This window comes from Podarcis pityusensis (assembly GCF_964106645.2).
Source record: "Podarcis pityusensis genome assembly, chromosome: 12".
In the NCBI taxonomy this organism is placed as follows: Eukaryota; Metazoa; Chordata; class Lepidosauria; order Squamata; family Lacertidae; genus Podarcis; species Podarcis pityusensis.
Genome location: NC_138037.1, coordinates 24399656 through 24414717, shown reverse-complemented (window position 1 = coordinate 24414717; position 15062 = coordinate 24399656). Strand labels below are relative to the sequence as shown.

Below are 15062 nucleotides of genomic sequence, written 5' to 3'. Positions count from 1 at the left end.
TTAGCCCTGTATACCATAGAAGGCAATGCCTTTGGAGCCCCCTGTGTGTTTCCATTCAAGTATAAGAATAAATGGTATGCAAAGTGCATAAGAGATGACGATGAAAATGGGCAGCTTTGGTGTGGAACAACAGCAGATGTGAATAGAGACTCTTTAAGTGGATATTGTCCAGTAAAAGGTAAGCACTTAACAATGTTTTGTTTGAGCCTTTACTATGTTATTGCGTATTTGCTGCTTAGAGAAATGTTTAACCTACAAAGAGAAAAGGGAAGCTGCTATTATTGCCTCATCTTTACAGATTGTGCAATTTAAGAAAATAAAATGTGGAAAGAACTTTTCCTTTGCAAGTCAGAACAAAATGAATTGTGATTCGAGGACCTGTCCCCTGCTTGGGAATAAAGACATGTGGACACAGTATATTAGGTTAATGGGCTAGAAAAAGGCCACAACTTTATTGATTACAGCAAGTGAGAAGGTATTGGCTTAGGCATTGGACCACCGAAAGTTTGACTCCACCCACTCAGAGAGGGGTGAGTCTGACGAGGGGTTAACCACCAGTAGGGGGAGCCTGTTGATGCAAATACAACTATAAGCTCTCCCCTGATGTCACCGAGGGTCGTGCCATGGCCCCCCGCCACACAGGGCATCAGACAGGATCCACGACCACCAGATTCCTTTAACGGAATACCCATAAGTGAAGGGGCAGGCGATGGCCACACCTTGCCCTTCCATACACCAACAACACATTCCAATGCCTAACCGGGCCCCTACAGGATCAAGCCTGCAGTTCTTCATCTAAAAGGAACAGAGATAAGGATGTAGTCCAGTTCAGGCCAAAATCAAAGCATAGAGCAGACATGGGTCCTTCTGTATATAGCCTGCAGCCAGATTTCACCTGACTCCTTGGTCCTCACAACCATCAGCTGTTCAGTGGGGAGCAGCTGAGAGGCAAGTGGGTTTAGATGTTGAACAAAGCATGCAGTTTCCCAGAGGCAAAAAGACTAAAACAGAGAGGGAACCTGAAGGTACAATTTGAGTGGAGCTACTAAAATTTTAACAGATGCCTCCTTTTCTATGGGGAATAGGTCTCTCTGTGTGATGGTGGGTTAAACTAAGTGTTTGTGCCTGAGTCTGGTCCCTCCCAGTTTGAGATCTGTCCAGCGGTGGCTCATGCAGTGACTGGGGGGGAGACCATGGTGTCCTCCCAGCAGCAGTGTCCATGGAGATGGGGTGAAGCAAAACAGCAGTGAGGTGGGATGAGCTCTGGACTGGTGCCAGCCATATGGGTGCAGGTACATTCATGCATTAGGTATGGATGTTTACAGGGAGAAAGCCAACTCATCAAAACTATCCTGGAACCTGAAGTCCTGATTGCACACAGGGTTTCCAGGTCCTGGGGAAGCACAAATGGTTAGATATCTAGGTATGTGTAGATAACCACACCTAATATGTGAACACTTGGGATGGGGCTTTGGAAGCCATCACTTGATGGGGGAGAGCCAGCGATGCTGCCCCTTGATCACACAAATTCTGTGTTTCTGCAGATTGCTTTGAGTATTCTTTGGAAAACACAAAGAATCTAGATCATTAAAGAATCAAATATATATCAGCTATAGAATTAGCTTAATCATGGGTGATTTGAAGATTTGACACTCAAGTTAACAATGCTTACAGATGACCATAATGAGTTCTTCTGGACCAGAAACCATTGGACAGGGGATCTCTATCAGATCAATTCCCAGTCAGCTCTAACATGGTACCAAGCAAGAAAAAGTTGCCAGCAACAGAATGCAGAATTATTGAGCATCACCGATTTACATGAACAAGCATACCTGACAGGTAGGACATAACAAGGCATACCTGAAGAGGCAATCAGCATCTTGTGATGTTTTGCTAATTAGTCAATACTGTCTCAGCTCTAAGTATAAATTTCATGAAAATTATGAGAAGTGTCTTTCCACTCCTAGAATATCTTAGGATGTGTACACACACAGCCTTAAAGTACATTTGCTGCCTTACACAGATGACTTTTTTGTGCAAATCATCACCTTCCTATTCTTGGTATATTGTTCTTTTGATGTTTTAAAGTGCCTTTTGGTTGAAAAAAAAATGTAAAATATACTTGGAGAATATATAGTAAAATACTTTTGAAACTCTACATTTATTTATTTTGGTGTTGTATGCACCATGTTATGTTCTCTTTTAAGCAGTGGAACACAATTCTGACTTTGTTGTTGTGAACAAAAAGCCATAATCTTACATTGTCTCTCACTTTCCCAATACTTTTAGACTTAAGACCCATGTGTCTTCAAAAACTGTATGAAAAGCAGAAATTCATTGGTTGAAACTGATGCTGGTTGAAGTATTGTATTGGCATACCAGATGAAAAGTTTTTTCTGATTAATTTCTATTTGGTACCCAGCTTTAGGGGGGGGATCTGACATCCTGTTATGTTTTGTCCCCCCAGCTTCATCAATATAAATCTCCTAGCTATATAATACAGTTTAATTGATCTTCTTTTCCGTGAATAGGATTAATAAATGGTATACCTACTTACTACTGGATTGGTCTGAACAGCTTGGATCTTGACAGTGGATGGCAGTGGATTGGCAACCACCCTTTCAGATATTTAAACTGGGCTCCAGGTGAGTGAACAACTATGTGCCAAATCAGATCAATACTGAACAACATTGTTGCTTAATATTCAGGCAAAAATGCCAAAAATTTGAAGGGATTTCCAGGAAGTTAGAATATCCAGAATATACTACCTAAAGGAATTAGTTTTGAATAATCATGCGGCATTTAAAAACAATTCTTTGTAGCCTTCTTGTAATGATTAAACCAAATAGTTTAACTTTCCCTAAAGTTCTTGTACCATGATTCTGAGAAGATCTGCCACTTTCTGTCCATTCAGCTTCTTCTGTTTTTTAAGAGCTCTGTAGGAGACAGCAATCTTTTAGTGCACATTCTCCCATCACAGTGTTGAAGTGGTAGGGGAAATGGCACAGAACCTCAGTTTGTGCCATAATTCTTAAAGTAATGTACCGTATTTTTCGCCCTATAAGACGCACTTTTTCCCCTCCAAAAATGAAGGGGAAATGTGTGTGCGTCCTATGGGGCGAATCCAGGCTTCAAGAGAGCCCCAGCGCCTGCCCCGCAAGCTCCGGGGAAAGCGGGGAGGCACAGCGCGTCTTCCCGCTGTCCCTGGACCTGGTCTGAAGGCGGGCGGCGGGGAGAAGAGCACTTCTCCCCACTGCCTGCCCCGCAAGCTCCGGGGACAGCTGGGAGGCGCAGCGCGTCTTCCCGCTGTCCCTGGACCTGGTCTGAAGGCGGGCGGCGGGGAGAAGAGCGCATCTCCCCGCTGCCTGCCCCGCAAGCTCCGGGGACAGCGGGGAGGTGCAGCGCGTCTTCCTGCTGTCCCCGGACCTGGTCTGAAGGCGGGCAAGGGGGGGAGAAGAGCGCTTCTCCCCGCTGCCTGCCCCACAAGCTCGGGGGACAGCGGAGAGGCGCAGTGCATCTTCCCGCTGTCCCCGGACCTGGTCTGAAGGCGGGTGGCGGGGAGAAGAGCGCATCTCCTCGCTGCCTGCCCCGCAAGCTCCGGGGACAGCGGGGAGGCACAGTGCGTCTTCCCGCTGTCCCCAGACCTGGTCTGAAGGCGGGCGGCGGGGAGAAGAGCGCTCCTCCCCGCTGCCAGCCCCGCAAGCTCCGGGGACAGAGGGGAGGCGCAGTGCGTCTTCCCGCTGTCCCCGGACCTGGTCTGAAGGCGGGCGGCGGGGAGAAGAGTGCATCTCCCCGCTGCCTGCCCCACAAGCTCTGGGGACAGCTGGGAGGTGCAGTGCGTCTTCCCGCTGTCCCCAGACCTGGTCTGAAGGCGGGCGGTGGGGAGAAGAGCACTTCTCCCCGCTGCCTGCCCCGCAAGCTCCGGGGACAGCTGGGAGGCGCAGCGCGTCTTCCCGCTGTCCCTGGACCTGGTCTGAAGGCGGGCGGCGGGGAGAAGAGCGCATCTCCCCGCTGCCTGCCCCACAAGCTCTGGGGACAGCTGGGAGGTGCAGTGCGTCTTCCCGCTGTCCCCAGACCTGGTCTGAAGGCGGGCGGCGGGGAGAAGAGCGCTCCTCCCCGCTGCCAGCCCCGCAAGCTCCGGGGACAGCGGAGAGGCGCAGTGCGTCTTCCCGCTGTCCCCGGACCTGGTCTGAAGGCTGGCCCCACAAGCACCTGCTGGCCCCACAAACACCTGGGGGGGAAATAAAATTTTTTTTCTTTATTTCCCCCCCAAAAAAACCTGGTGCGTCCTATGGGCCGGTGCGTCCTATGGGGCGAAAAATACGGTAAATGCCCTCCTCCTGCATAGAATATGGAACTGTGGTGTAATTCAGTAGTCGCAATCCAGTGAAAAGGTACCTGAACCCAAACAGAGATTTCCAGTTATCAGATAGATCACAGATCATGCACACCCACCCACTTCCAATTGCATAGCGGATACACATTTGGACTCATTTTCCAGCTCAGATGGTTGCTTCATTGTTCACCAGTAAAGGTGATTAGACTGAAGATATGGTGATAAAATGGTAGCTCCACAATTATGGAATGCAATTCCAGTAGAGATTAGGCAGACTCAGACTTTTAAAGAAGCCTTTTCAAAAGCTCTTGATGAAGGGGCAATGGATGGATGAGGTTAATTTACTGGAAAGTGGCTCATTTATTATTGTTCTATGCTGGTTAGTTTCAACTTTATCGTTTCTGGCCATATATATATTAAATGGTTTTGTGCTAATTTAAAATATTGTAGGCTGCTTTGTGAAAGATCAACTCAAACTGCAGCATTGCAGTGTTAACACAGGACTCAATGATCACTTGTCTCACACTTTCTTAAAGGGAGCCCATCCCCAGAAACAGAAAAAATCTGTGGATCAATGCAGTCTAAGAATGGCAAGTGGGGGAATGATAAGTGTCAAGAGAAACTTGGATACATTTGCAAAAAAGCAAACTCTTCATTAGATGCTTCTGTTATTCCTTCAGGTAGGATGATAAACTGGGAATGAACTTTACCTTTTTCTATATAATTGTATCATCATTATGTATAGAGGGCGCCAGAGTCCAAAATTACATTTCTAACAGTAATACAGGTTTTGCTGTTTGTAGGGGCATATGCAATGGGAAATGTTTGATTGGACAGAGATGGCTGAGAGTATTTTGTCTATCAGTAAAGACTCCGGTCTAAAGGCTGCGGGCAGACTTTTACTGGAAGCAGACCAGCTGGTCAATCAGCGCCACCTGGGCTCGTTCCCAGGGGTTAAAATTGAACTCTGACCTGGCAGTTTTCTCTCTGACCTTTCTCTCGCTGGATCTCCCACCCTCCCTCCCTTTCATTATACTGGTTTTTTGAACCACGACCTTGCTATGGACCATGTCGACCACTGTATTCAGGGTCAGGCAAATTGGCACCAGCCATTGGGTTTTTGCTTACCTCATAGCAATCATCACAACTTTGTGAGGCATCGGGTAAACCTTGGTCTTGGCTGGAGAGGAGGTTGTAGACACTACCTCCCCCTCCTTTGTGGAAGGTATCCTGTTAAAGCGATCCAGGAGAAGCAGCTTCTGTCTGGTTTCCAGATGGGGACAGGGCCATAGCAGACCAATGAGGACCCCTAGGGGGTACCCCTTTTTGATGTAGGTCATAGGGCCCCCCTAGTGGTGGTTTAGCCTTAGATGCACTTCTAGCAGACAGGCTGGAGTGCTGTAGTCTCGCTTCACCCAATGCCTGTGCCAAATTGCTCACATATGTAACAAATAAAGTTGTGGCCTATTTTAACCGATAAAACCTATATACTGTTGTCTTGTCTGGTTATTCACCCCCTTACTCACAGGGGAACTGTGGGGTCACAGGGTCCTTGCACACAAGTGACTCAATGACAACATAATGGCATTTTTTAAATTTTTAAAGAATTAAAGAATTTTTAAAGTTCATCCAGTCATGCAATCTTAGATATATTTGTTTTCTTTTTAGAGGGCTTTAAACCAATTAAATGTCCAGATGGCTGGGCTGCATATGCAGGTCACTGTTACCACCTTAACAGAGACCTTAAGACATGGAAGAATGCATTATGGTCCTGTCGAAAGGAAGGTGGAGATTTAATAAGTATACACAACATTGAAGAATACAGCTTTGTCATTTCTCAGCTAGGCTACAGTGAGTACATCCAGAAAATTCTGTTTTCCTGGTATTTGGTGTGTGTAAAAGAGAGAGGGTGGGGTTTTTCCCCAAACCACATACAGTTATACAATGTTACTAAGGCCCTCCCCTATTGAAAAGCACCACAGAGCGATAGTCTGTTGAAGTGATTAAGGTGCACAAACAAGTCAAGTATGAGAGATGACACTGACTATTATAGCCTTCCACAAACTAGTGCACTTCCATAAACCTCAGTCAATATCACCAATGGTCAGGGATGATTACAGTTACAGCTCAAAATATTTGCAGAGCAGCTGCTTGGCGAATGCTGGTCAATTAGACACTACTCATTTGTAGTTCTGTATTCCATTAATCTTTATGTAACTAGTTGCACATGTCAAACTGAGCTACAGTTCAAAATGGTCTCTCATTTCCAAATCTATGCACCATAGAGCTGTGTGCCATAGGATCCTAGGCACTCTGGACTGGTGGCAAATAAATATGACGCCTTTATGTTCTTAGAACCAACAGACCTTCTGTGGATAGGACTGAATGACCAGAAGATTCAGATGTATTATGAATGGAGTGATGGTTCTACTGTGACATTCACCAAGTGGCAGAAAGGAAAACCACAACAAATAAATGATGTGCAAAACGAATGTGTCATCATGAATGGGGAGGTAAAAATATGAATCCTATAAGAGAGATGTATTTCCCTTGGTCCTCAATACATTTATTCAGCCTATTACACAAAAGATTGAATAAATGGATTGAGGGCCAATCTGGCACATTGAGAGCTAAAATTCCCAGAATGGTTTAACAATCATTCCCTCTTTCTAGGCTGCCCTAGGAATTGAAGCTCTGTTTGGCTTCACTCGCGAACCCCATCATCTCCTAGACCTTGCCCCCAAATGCCCACACTCACCAACTTCCACACCACACACTTACCTTCACTAATCCCTTGAATTTTCTCCAGCCGTGGGACCAATTCTTCTTAAATTTCTATATTGTCCTTCATCTGAGGATCACAGGCTGGTTTACAATGGCAGTACTGGAAACAGATTACCAGGCCAGCTGGCTGGCCAATGCTTCCTCCTTCCTGCACTGCTCTCTCTGCCATCATGCCAACTCAATGTCCTAATCATCATAATCAGAACTTTCAGATCCTCAAGCTGAATACTTCATTAGTTTCAGCTGAAGATTTCAGTGAAGTTCAAATGTAATAGGAATTTTGTGAAGTTGTCCAACTCATGCAAAAATGGAAAGCTTTGCATTGACACAAAGACATCAAGCAGGAAGAAAATGAGAAAGCCAGTGGACCCCTCTTCACTAATATTTGTATTTCTTCACATTCCCATCTCTAGAATGGGTACTGGGCAGATTATTTCTGTGAAGTGGAACTTGGTTACATCTGTAAAAGACAACCTTTGGCATCTCTTCCTGGAGAACCTGAAGTTGCTGATCCAAATTGCCAGAAAGTAAGTCTAAAGTAAACTGTGTAGTGATTTAAAAAGTCAAATATGCATAGACACCAACTATTTCTCTTCTTAAAGCTGTCCATTAATGCAGAGGTACCTCTAGTCTTGAGGTAAGATGTAAAATTTATCTTCCCCCTCCCCTCCAATTTCGTACCCTTCCTATGGCCACTCAAGCCTCTTCAGCAACTATACCACGGGTCAGCTTTCTTTGCTTCTTTTCCTTTTTACTGCTGACCGCAGGAAGGCTGCTTTATCAAAGATTGAAAGACAATATCAATTTGGATAAAGTTTCAATAGAGAGTTTCTAATCAATAGAGTTACTGCTCCCCCCTCCAATAGGGTAATTACACCCTTGTGCCTATTAGTAGGGAAGAGCCCCTTTTTTTGCTGATCTTACATTTTAACACCCCCCCCCCCAAGAATCTAAAACAGCTACTACATCAACTATTTCTTCTATTTTTTAAATAATTTTAATTTTTAAACTTGAGAACAGATCCACTACATATATGCAGTATACCCTGCTTCCACTGCCAACAACAGGAAATATTCCCATCTATCTGTCTTAGTCTCTAAGGCATCAAGTGTGAAGAGTAATCACTTGGAATCACTTCTTATGGATCATAGCTAGTAATCAAAATATGGTGGAGGTGCTTATGGGAGTATTTGCTTATAGGGGCAGTGCAATTCCTTCATTTGATTCAGATAATGGTCTGCATGCATTTGACAGCTTGAAGCATTTCCTGGTTCAGAGAAAGATATGGGGCATGTGAAGATTGTATGTCTTGGAGATGTTATGGGTGCATTGAAGGTCCTTAACATCGATTCACTGCTTCATATTTTTTTAAATATTTCAGTTTTATTTCAATCTCTAGTTATTGTTCTATTTTAAATTTTTGGTTTCACCCAACTGCAATTTTCAAAATAGCAATGGGCACAACTGCTGGTGATGCAACTCAGGGGCAGAGCACATGCTGCAGGTCTCAGAACCAACCCTTGACATTTCAAGAGGATTTTGTACAACAGTCCTGGAAACCTTCTGCCATGCTGAAGAAGACAAACCAACTATCTGACTCTTGCAGATAGCTTCATATGTCCAGCTCCAGAAACAGTTTGCAAAAGTCACACTCATCATCTGGATTTCTACCAGATGTTTCCCAAAAATCTGTTCTAGACTCTTCTATCAATTGCCTGAGCTCAGCTCAGTTGGTAGAGCATGTGACTCTTAATCTCAGGGTTATGGGTTCGTGCGCCACGTTGGGCAAAATATTCCTGCATTGCAGGTAGCTGGTCTAGATGACTCGCATGGTCCCTTACAACTTTACAATTCTATGACTGTATGAAATGGCCAATGTATTAATTTCTATGCAGACGTAAAGGCTCTTGCACCACTTTAGATAATGACAACATTGGCCTACATCAAAGATCTCTATGCAATTTCTGTGGTACCTCAAGCTGGATGAAGATTCCTGTTTTAATAAACTTTCAGCAGTGTCACTAAAATAAACTCAGTCTCTTAATTCCAGTGTGTTTTCAGTAAGTTACTTTAAAGATAATATTCAGGTGGTACTGGACACCTGTTAAACTATCGTCTGTTATAAAAGGAACTTCATCACTATGCTGGAGGAGATGCAGTGAAAGAGGATTGGTACTTCATGCTTCATGTGGTGGGATTGCCCTATAGCTCAAAAATTTTGGAAGGGGGTATTTTTCTAATTAGGCAAAATTACAAAATAAAAATAAAAATCCTATACTTAGATATGATTCTAACGCTGTTATTGATTGGAAGTGGTAATAAACATAATAAGAAAATAAATCCAATATTCCACATTGTTGTTGTTGTTAAATAGAGAATTGTTAGCAATGTTGCTGACTGCAGAGCAGCTAGAACTAGCTAGTCATTGGAAGGAGGGTTCTGTGTTCACAAAGGAGGGGTGGTATATAAAAGAAACCCTCATCTTAAATCATTAGCAGAACTGACATAAAAACATGCAGTGAGAATAACTTAAACAGAATATAAGGGATAACCAGTAAATAGATTTGAACTGGATATGTAGTGGCAAAATATATTATATAAGTAACCACAGAAAGGGGGGAGGGGTGATATTAAGATTTGGTTTTTTAAATTGCTTATGTAAATTTATATTTGTTATAATATTTGTAAAATGAGAAAATAAAATTATTTTTTTTAAAAACCTCGTCTCCAACCTAATACTGCAATAATAAATGGTGGTTGTTGTTTCTTTTATATTGACAGGGTTGGAAAAGGCACGGTGTCTATTGTTATTTAATTGGACAAACATCTGTAACATTTTCAGAAGCAAAGAAATTCTGTGAAACAAATAAGGGATCTCTGACTTCTGTGGAAAACAGGTATTAAAAAATTTTCCTTCCAGAAGAAAGGAACAAATAGAAGTGTTTTTAATATCGATAAAATGCAAATTTGGTTTATTTCTGAATATTCTAAGATTACAAGCAGAGAAATAATTAGTATGGATTGTGCTGGTACATGCAATATGTATATGTATTGTTTAGTGACAGTGGACCTCAAAGCTTAGGGTATGTGCGCATTTTTACCTTTTACTTTGAATAGTACTATGGTCAATATACCCAACTGGTTCAATGACACTCTTGCAACAGGCCCACCTAGGCACCACATAAGACTAAAGCTGTCTACACATCATACACTTGATGCACACACCCCAGAAAAAAGAATCATGAGAACTGTAGTTTAGTAAGGGTACTTTGAATTACAGCTCTGTGAGGGGTAAACCACAGTTCCCAGCATTCTTGAGTTGTGTATGCTTTACACAGCCTCTCTGTGTCAGGCAGCACAGCCACATAAGGCATTTAGAGCATTTACCTCTATGTTGCGATTTGAACACACATGCACCCAATTTATGCGAAGGTAGCTGAAGTTAACTAAGTATACAGCTACTTTCTGCATGTGATCGCCTTCTGATCTCCTTCTGCATCTGAAGATCTCCTTCTGCATTTTGATCAGCAGGACGAAAGCATATTTTTCATATAAATTACAGGTATCACCAACCACAATGATTCTGTAGTGGAGTCTGACACTTTGGATTTATAGCTGTTGAACTCACTTCTGCTTTGATGTACAGAGTGGCCAACTCCAGTATGTCCTGAAAATTAACTTTTTCTTAAAAAAAGAAGAAGCACGCACTTTTAATGCATTTATTACTCATTTTTCTCCACAGATATGAACAGGCCTACCTGACTAGTCTAGTTGGGCTTCGTTCTGAAAAATATTTCTGGATTGGCCTTTCAGGCATACAGCAACCAGGGACATTTAACTGGACCAATGGAGATGGTGTTCTGTTTACCCACTGGAATTCAGCAATGCCTGGTAATAATAATATTTATATTTATATTTATATTTATATTTATATTTATATTTATATTTATATTTATATGCCACCTATCTGACTGTGTTGCCCCAGCCACTTTGACAGCTCCCAACAAAAAATCAAAAACACAATAAAACATGAACTGTCAAAAACTTCCCTGTACAGGGCTGCCTTCTAAAAGTCATATAGTTATTTATTTCCTTAACATCTGATGGGAGTGTGTACCACAGGGCAAATGCCACTAGTGAGGTCTTCTGCCTGGTTCCCTGTAACTTCAATTCTTGCAGTGGGGGATCTACCAGAAGAACCTCAGAGCTGATCTCAGTGTCCAGGCTGAACAATGGGAGTAGAGACACTCCTTCAGATATACAGGGCTAAAGCCATTTAGGGCTTTAAAGGTCAGCACCAACACTTTGAATTGTGCTTGGAAATGTATTGGGAGCCAATGCAGATCCTTTGGGACCAGTGTTATATGGTCCCAGCGACTGCTCCCAGTCACCAATCTAGCTGCCACATTCTGGGTTAGCTGTAGTTTACGAGTTGCCTTCAAAGGTAGCCCCACGTAAAGCACATTGGAGTAGTCCAGGCAGGAGATAACCAGAGCATGCACCACTCTGGTGAGACAGGGTGAAGGCAGACAAGGTGTCAGCAGGCATAACAGGTGGAGATGGTAGACTGCTGCCCTGGACGCAGAATTAACCTGCATTGGGCAGCTGTGTGTTAAGTACTTCCTGAAGCCTAATTAGAACGATATTTCACAAAAGGCTTCTACATTGTTGTTAGTTGTTGTTAGTAGTAGTAGTAGTAGTAGTAGTAGTAGTTTTACACATATGAACAGAAATTCAATTGACGTGGCTCTTGTCTTGTGTCTCCAAAAGGGCAACATCTTGGCTGTGTTGCCATGAGAACTGGGACTGCAGCTGGCTTGTGGGATGTTGTGAACTGTGAAGAGAAGGCAGCCTTCATCTGCAAACAATGGGCAGAAGGTGTAACAACAACTCCTGCCCCCACACCAAGTCTTCCACCTCCATGCCCAGAAGGATGGCGTTCAAGCAGTACTAGAAATGTGTGCTTCAAGGTAGGCATACCAGTTCATGTCTGCTTAAATAGAAAGGCAAGGCAGAAACGGCTCTTCTCTATCAGTAAACCATTTGAGATATTTGAGGGTGTGGTTTTAGTTTTAAAGTCAATATTCAATGCAGGTTTTTTGTGACTCTCTTTATTGTGGAGTTTTACTTTAATATTTTGAACTGTAGTTTATTTGAAGTACAGACTTTTTATATTTTAGTGGAGGAGTGGGCAGAATGTAGCTCATTGGGGAGGTTAGAAGTAGATCAGAATGGATTTTTGCCTCTCAACTATAGATCATGGTTAATGATATTTACGGAGAGTGTGTCCAGAGGGAATGTTTTCTATGTATCTTTGTCATCTATGAATTCAAACACAGGCTCAAAACAACCAAGAATATTCATTTCATATTTGGCTGAGTCCTAAAATACGTGACTCTGGAGCCTAAGGAACTGAAATAAGATTCTAAATGGCTGCCTCACAAGTATCCACCAGATCTTTCAGATAGTTCACCTTGTGCAACATTGGTTCTGGGAGGAAAAATCATTCAATTTACTTTTTAGAAAGAGTTTTAAATATCCTCACTTATCTTATTAAATGAGATTTACAGCAAAAATAAAACACAATGCATCTAATTTTAATAGTGATCCAGAGTTTTTGCACCCTGCCAGTGACAGAAGCAAAAAAATATTCCGGAAACTGGCACTCATCATACTTTTTTCTATCAAATGTGACCTTGCCAAAGAAATTGACTTGGGGGAAGTAATTTGTGATTTGTCAAAAAAAAGGGTAAGAAAAACCTTTTAACTGAATTGGTATTGCTGTATTACTACTACGGCTATCCACTCTTCACCAACAGGTCCCAGGGTGGATTGCAACAATTTAAAATTTAAATAAGTTAAAATGGATTACAGTGACAGGAATAGGGTGGACAATATAAAATGTTTACAGCTGTGTTGGGATAAAAACATGGGTGCTGGAACTGGTTATTGCTCAGAAGCAAAAGTAGTCAAATCAGATGTATAATATGAAGTCGGAGAACCAATAGAAAAGAGTATCAGGATATGAACCTTGGTTAGGAAATAAAGAAGGGAATTACCAATATTCAGGGAGAGGGAACGTTATAGATTTAAAACAGATTATTATTACTTATGTTTAACTATATTTTTATGCCTTTAGGCCTATAAAAAAGAGAAAGAGAGCAAGAAATCTTGGCTTGAAGCACGAGATTTCTGTAGAGCAATTGGAGGAGACCTCGTTTCTGTTCATAGTGAAGAAGAACAGAAAATGCTATCAGAGTTGTGAGTTTCATATAATGTTAGTCTTCATTGTCTCAGAATCAAAAACTCTTCTGGTTTAATGGCATTTTAATGTCAGCTTTCCAGTTCACACTTCCCAAACCAATACACATACCAAAACCTATTTCTCTTTTAAAGTTAACACTCTGAATCCTGCTGCATCACACACTTCAGCCATGGCACAAAACCACACGGTACCTGAGGCATCACTAGAAAATGTCATTTATTGCAAACAGAGGAATTAATCCAAACTGGCAGAAGTGGAGGTCACAGCAACAGTGTCATCCCTCTCTCTTGCATGCCGTGCTTTCCTGAAAGGAGGAGCTGAGACTGGCACTTCCCAGTTTCCCTTTATCCCACCATCTTTTGCAAACACATTGCAATGACCAACAGCTGGCAATGGCCATTTTTGTTTTCTAGATGCCCTCCTCAAAATAACACTACATTAGACCAAACCTATCTATTCTTAAGGAAATCAGCCCTGAGTGCTCACTGGAAGGACAGATCCTGAAGCTGAGACTCCAATACTTTGGCCACCTCACGAGAAGAGAAGACTCCCTGGAAAAGACCCTGATGTTGGGAAAGATGGAGGGCACAAGGAGAAGGGGACGACAGAGGACGAGATGGTTGGACAGTGTTCTCAAAGCTATCAGCATGAGTTTGACTAAACTGAGGGAGGCAGTGGAAGACAGGAGTGCCTGGCGTGCTCTGGTCCATGGGGTCACGAAGAATCGGACACAACTAAACGACTAAACAACAACAAATCACATAGTTTTCTCTTTTCTGAGGAGCAGGGAACTTCTGGGAAATAAAAGAGGCAACTCTCAGCTGCTTGAACCCAGAAGGAACACAACTGTCCCATCCCCAAATTGCCACATGTATCACAATTTTGCTACCCATGTACAGTCCAGCTGGTTTGGGGGTTGGAGCACATCAGTTCAATCTTGGTTATTAGCACTTTAAATTGTGACTTTTTAAAGGCATATTTTGCTTGCATGCATAGCAAAGGGACAATTTAATTGTTTTTTATATACTCAGTGAGTATGGAGTACCACTTTTTTAAAATTAAAAAAACACCACATAAAATATTAGAGTAATAACCCTGTTAAACAGAACGAAAAGAAACAAATACATCACTTGTTGATGTATTGCAACATAGAAGCAGTTAGCAGGGAAAGGGTTAAGTTAAGCATAACTTGTCCTCCAGAGGTTGTTGGACTCCAACTCCATCAGTCCCAATCAATCTGGTCACTACTCATGGATGATGAGAACTGTATTCCAACACTGAGAGTCTGGATCACTTTGGCTATCCCTGAGATAAGTGTTAATGGATGTGCCACCATTTATTTATCTATTAAGTACCATGTCGGTTTGGTTTGGTGGTGAAATGTTCCCCAAGAAAACCCAAAATATAAAACATTTGTGTGATATCATTAAGTATGAAACCATTTGAGAGAGAGAGAGAGAGAGAGAGAGAGAGAGAGAGAGTTTTTAAGTAAAACAATACAGTTGAAAAGAATAAAGGTCCATTCTATACAGAGTAAAGTGCATACACCTAAAAGAATGGTGTATGGGCTTTAACTGACACCACATTTCTTTCAAAATAGAAGGAAGTGTTGTGCCACAAACATACATATAACAAAAGTATACATAACTGTGTTTTAATCTTGTGTCATTATTACCT

At 42.3% G+C, this 15062-nt stretch overlaps 1 protein-coding gene across 2 annotated transcripts in view; it reads left to right on the top strand.

Annotated features, from left to right (window-relative positions):
- The window catches only part of LOC308459250 (macrophage mannose receptor 1-like), a 100659-nt gene that overhangs the window by 65446 nt on the left and 20151 nt on the right, over positions 1-15062 (top strand). For both annotated transcript variants that reach the window (XM_080974384.1, XM_080974383.1), the window contains exons 3-13: positions 5-178; positions 1675-1839; positions 2532-2645; positions 4873-5016; positions 6005-6187; positions 6692-6849; positions 7534-7647; positions 9902-10017; positions 10863-11011; positions 11891-12090; positions 13260-13381. In XM_080974384.1, coding sequence (XP_080830510.1) covers positions 5-178; positions 1675-1839; positions 2532-2645; positions 4873-5016; positions 6005-6187; positions 6692-6849; positions 7534-7647; positions 9902-10017; positions 10863-11011; positions 11891-12090; positions 13260-13381 — 1639 coding nt within the window. The remainder of the gene's footprint in view (positions 1-4; positions 179-1674; positions 1840-2531; positions 2646-4872; positions 5017-6004; positions 6188-6691; positions 6850-7533; positions 7648-9901; positions 10018-10862; positions 11012-11890; positions 12091-13259; positions 13382-15062) is intronic.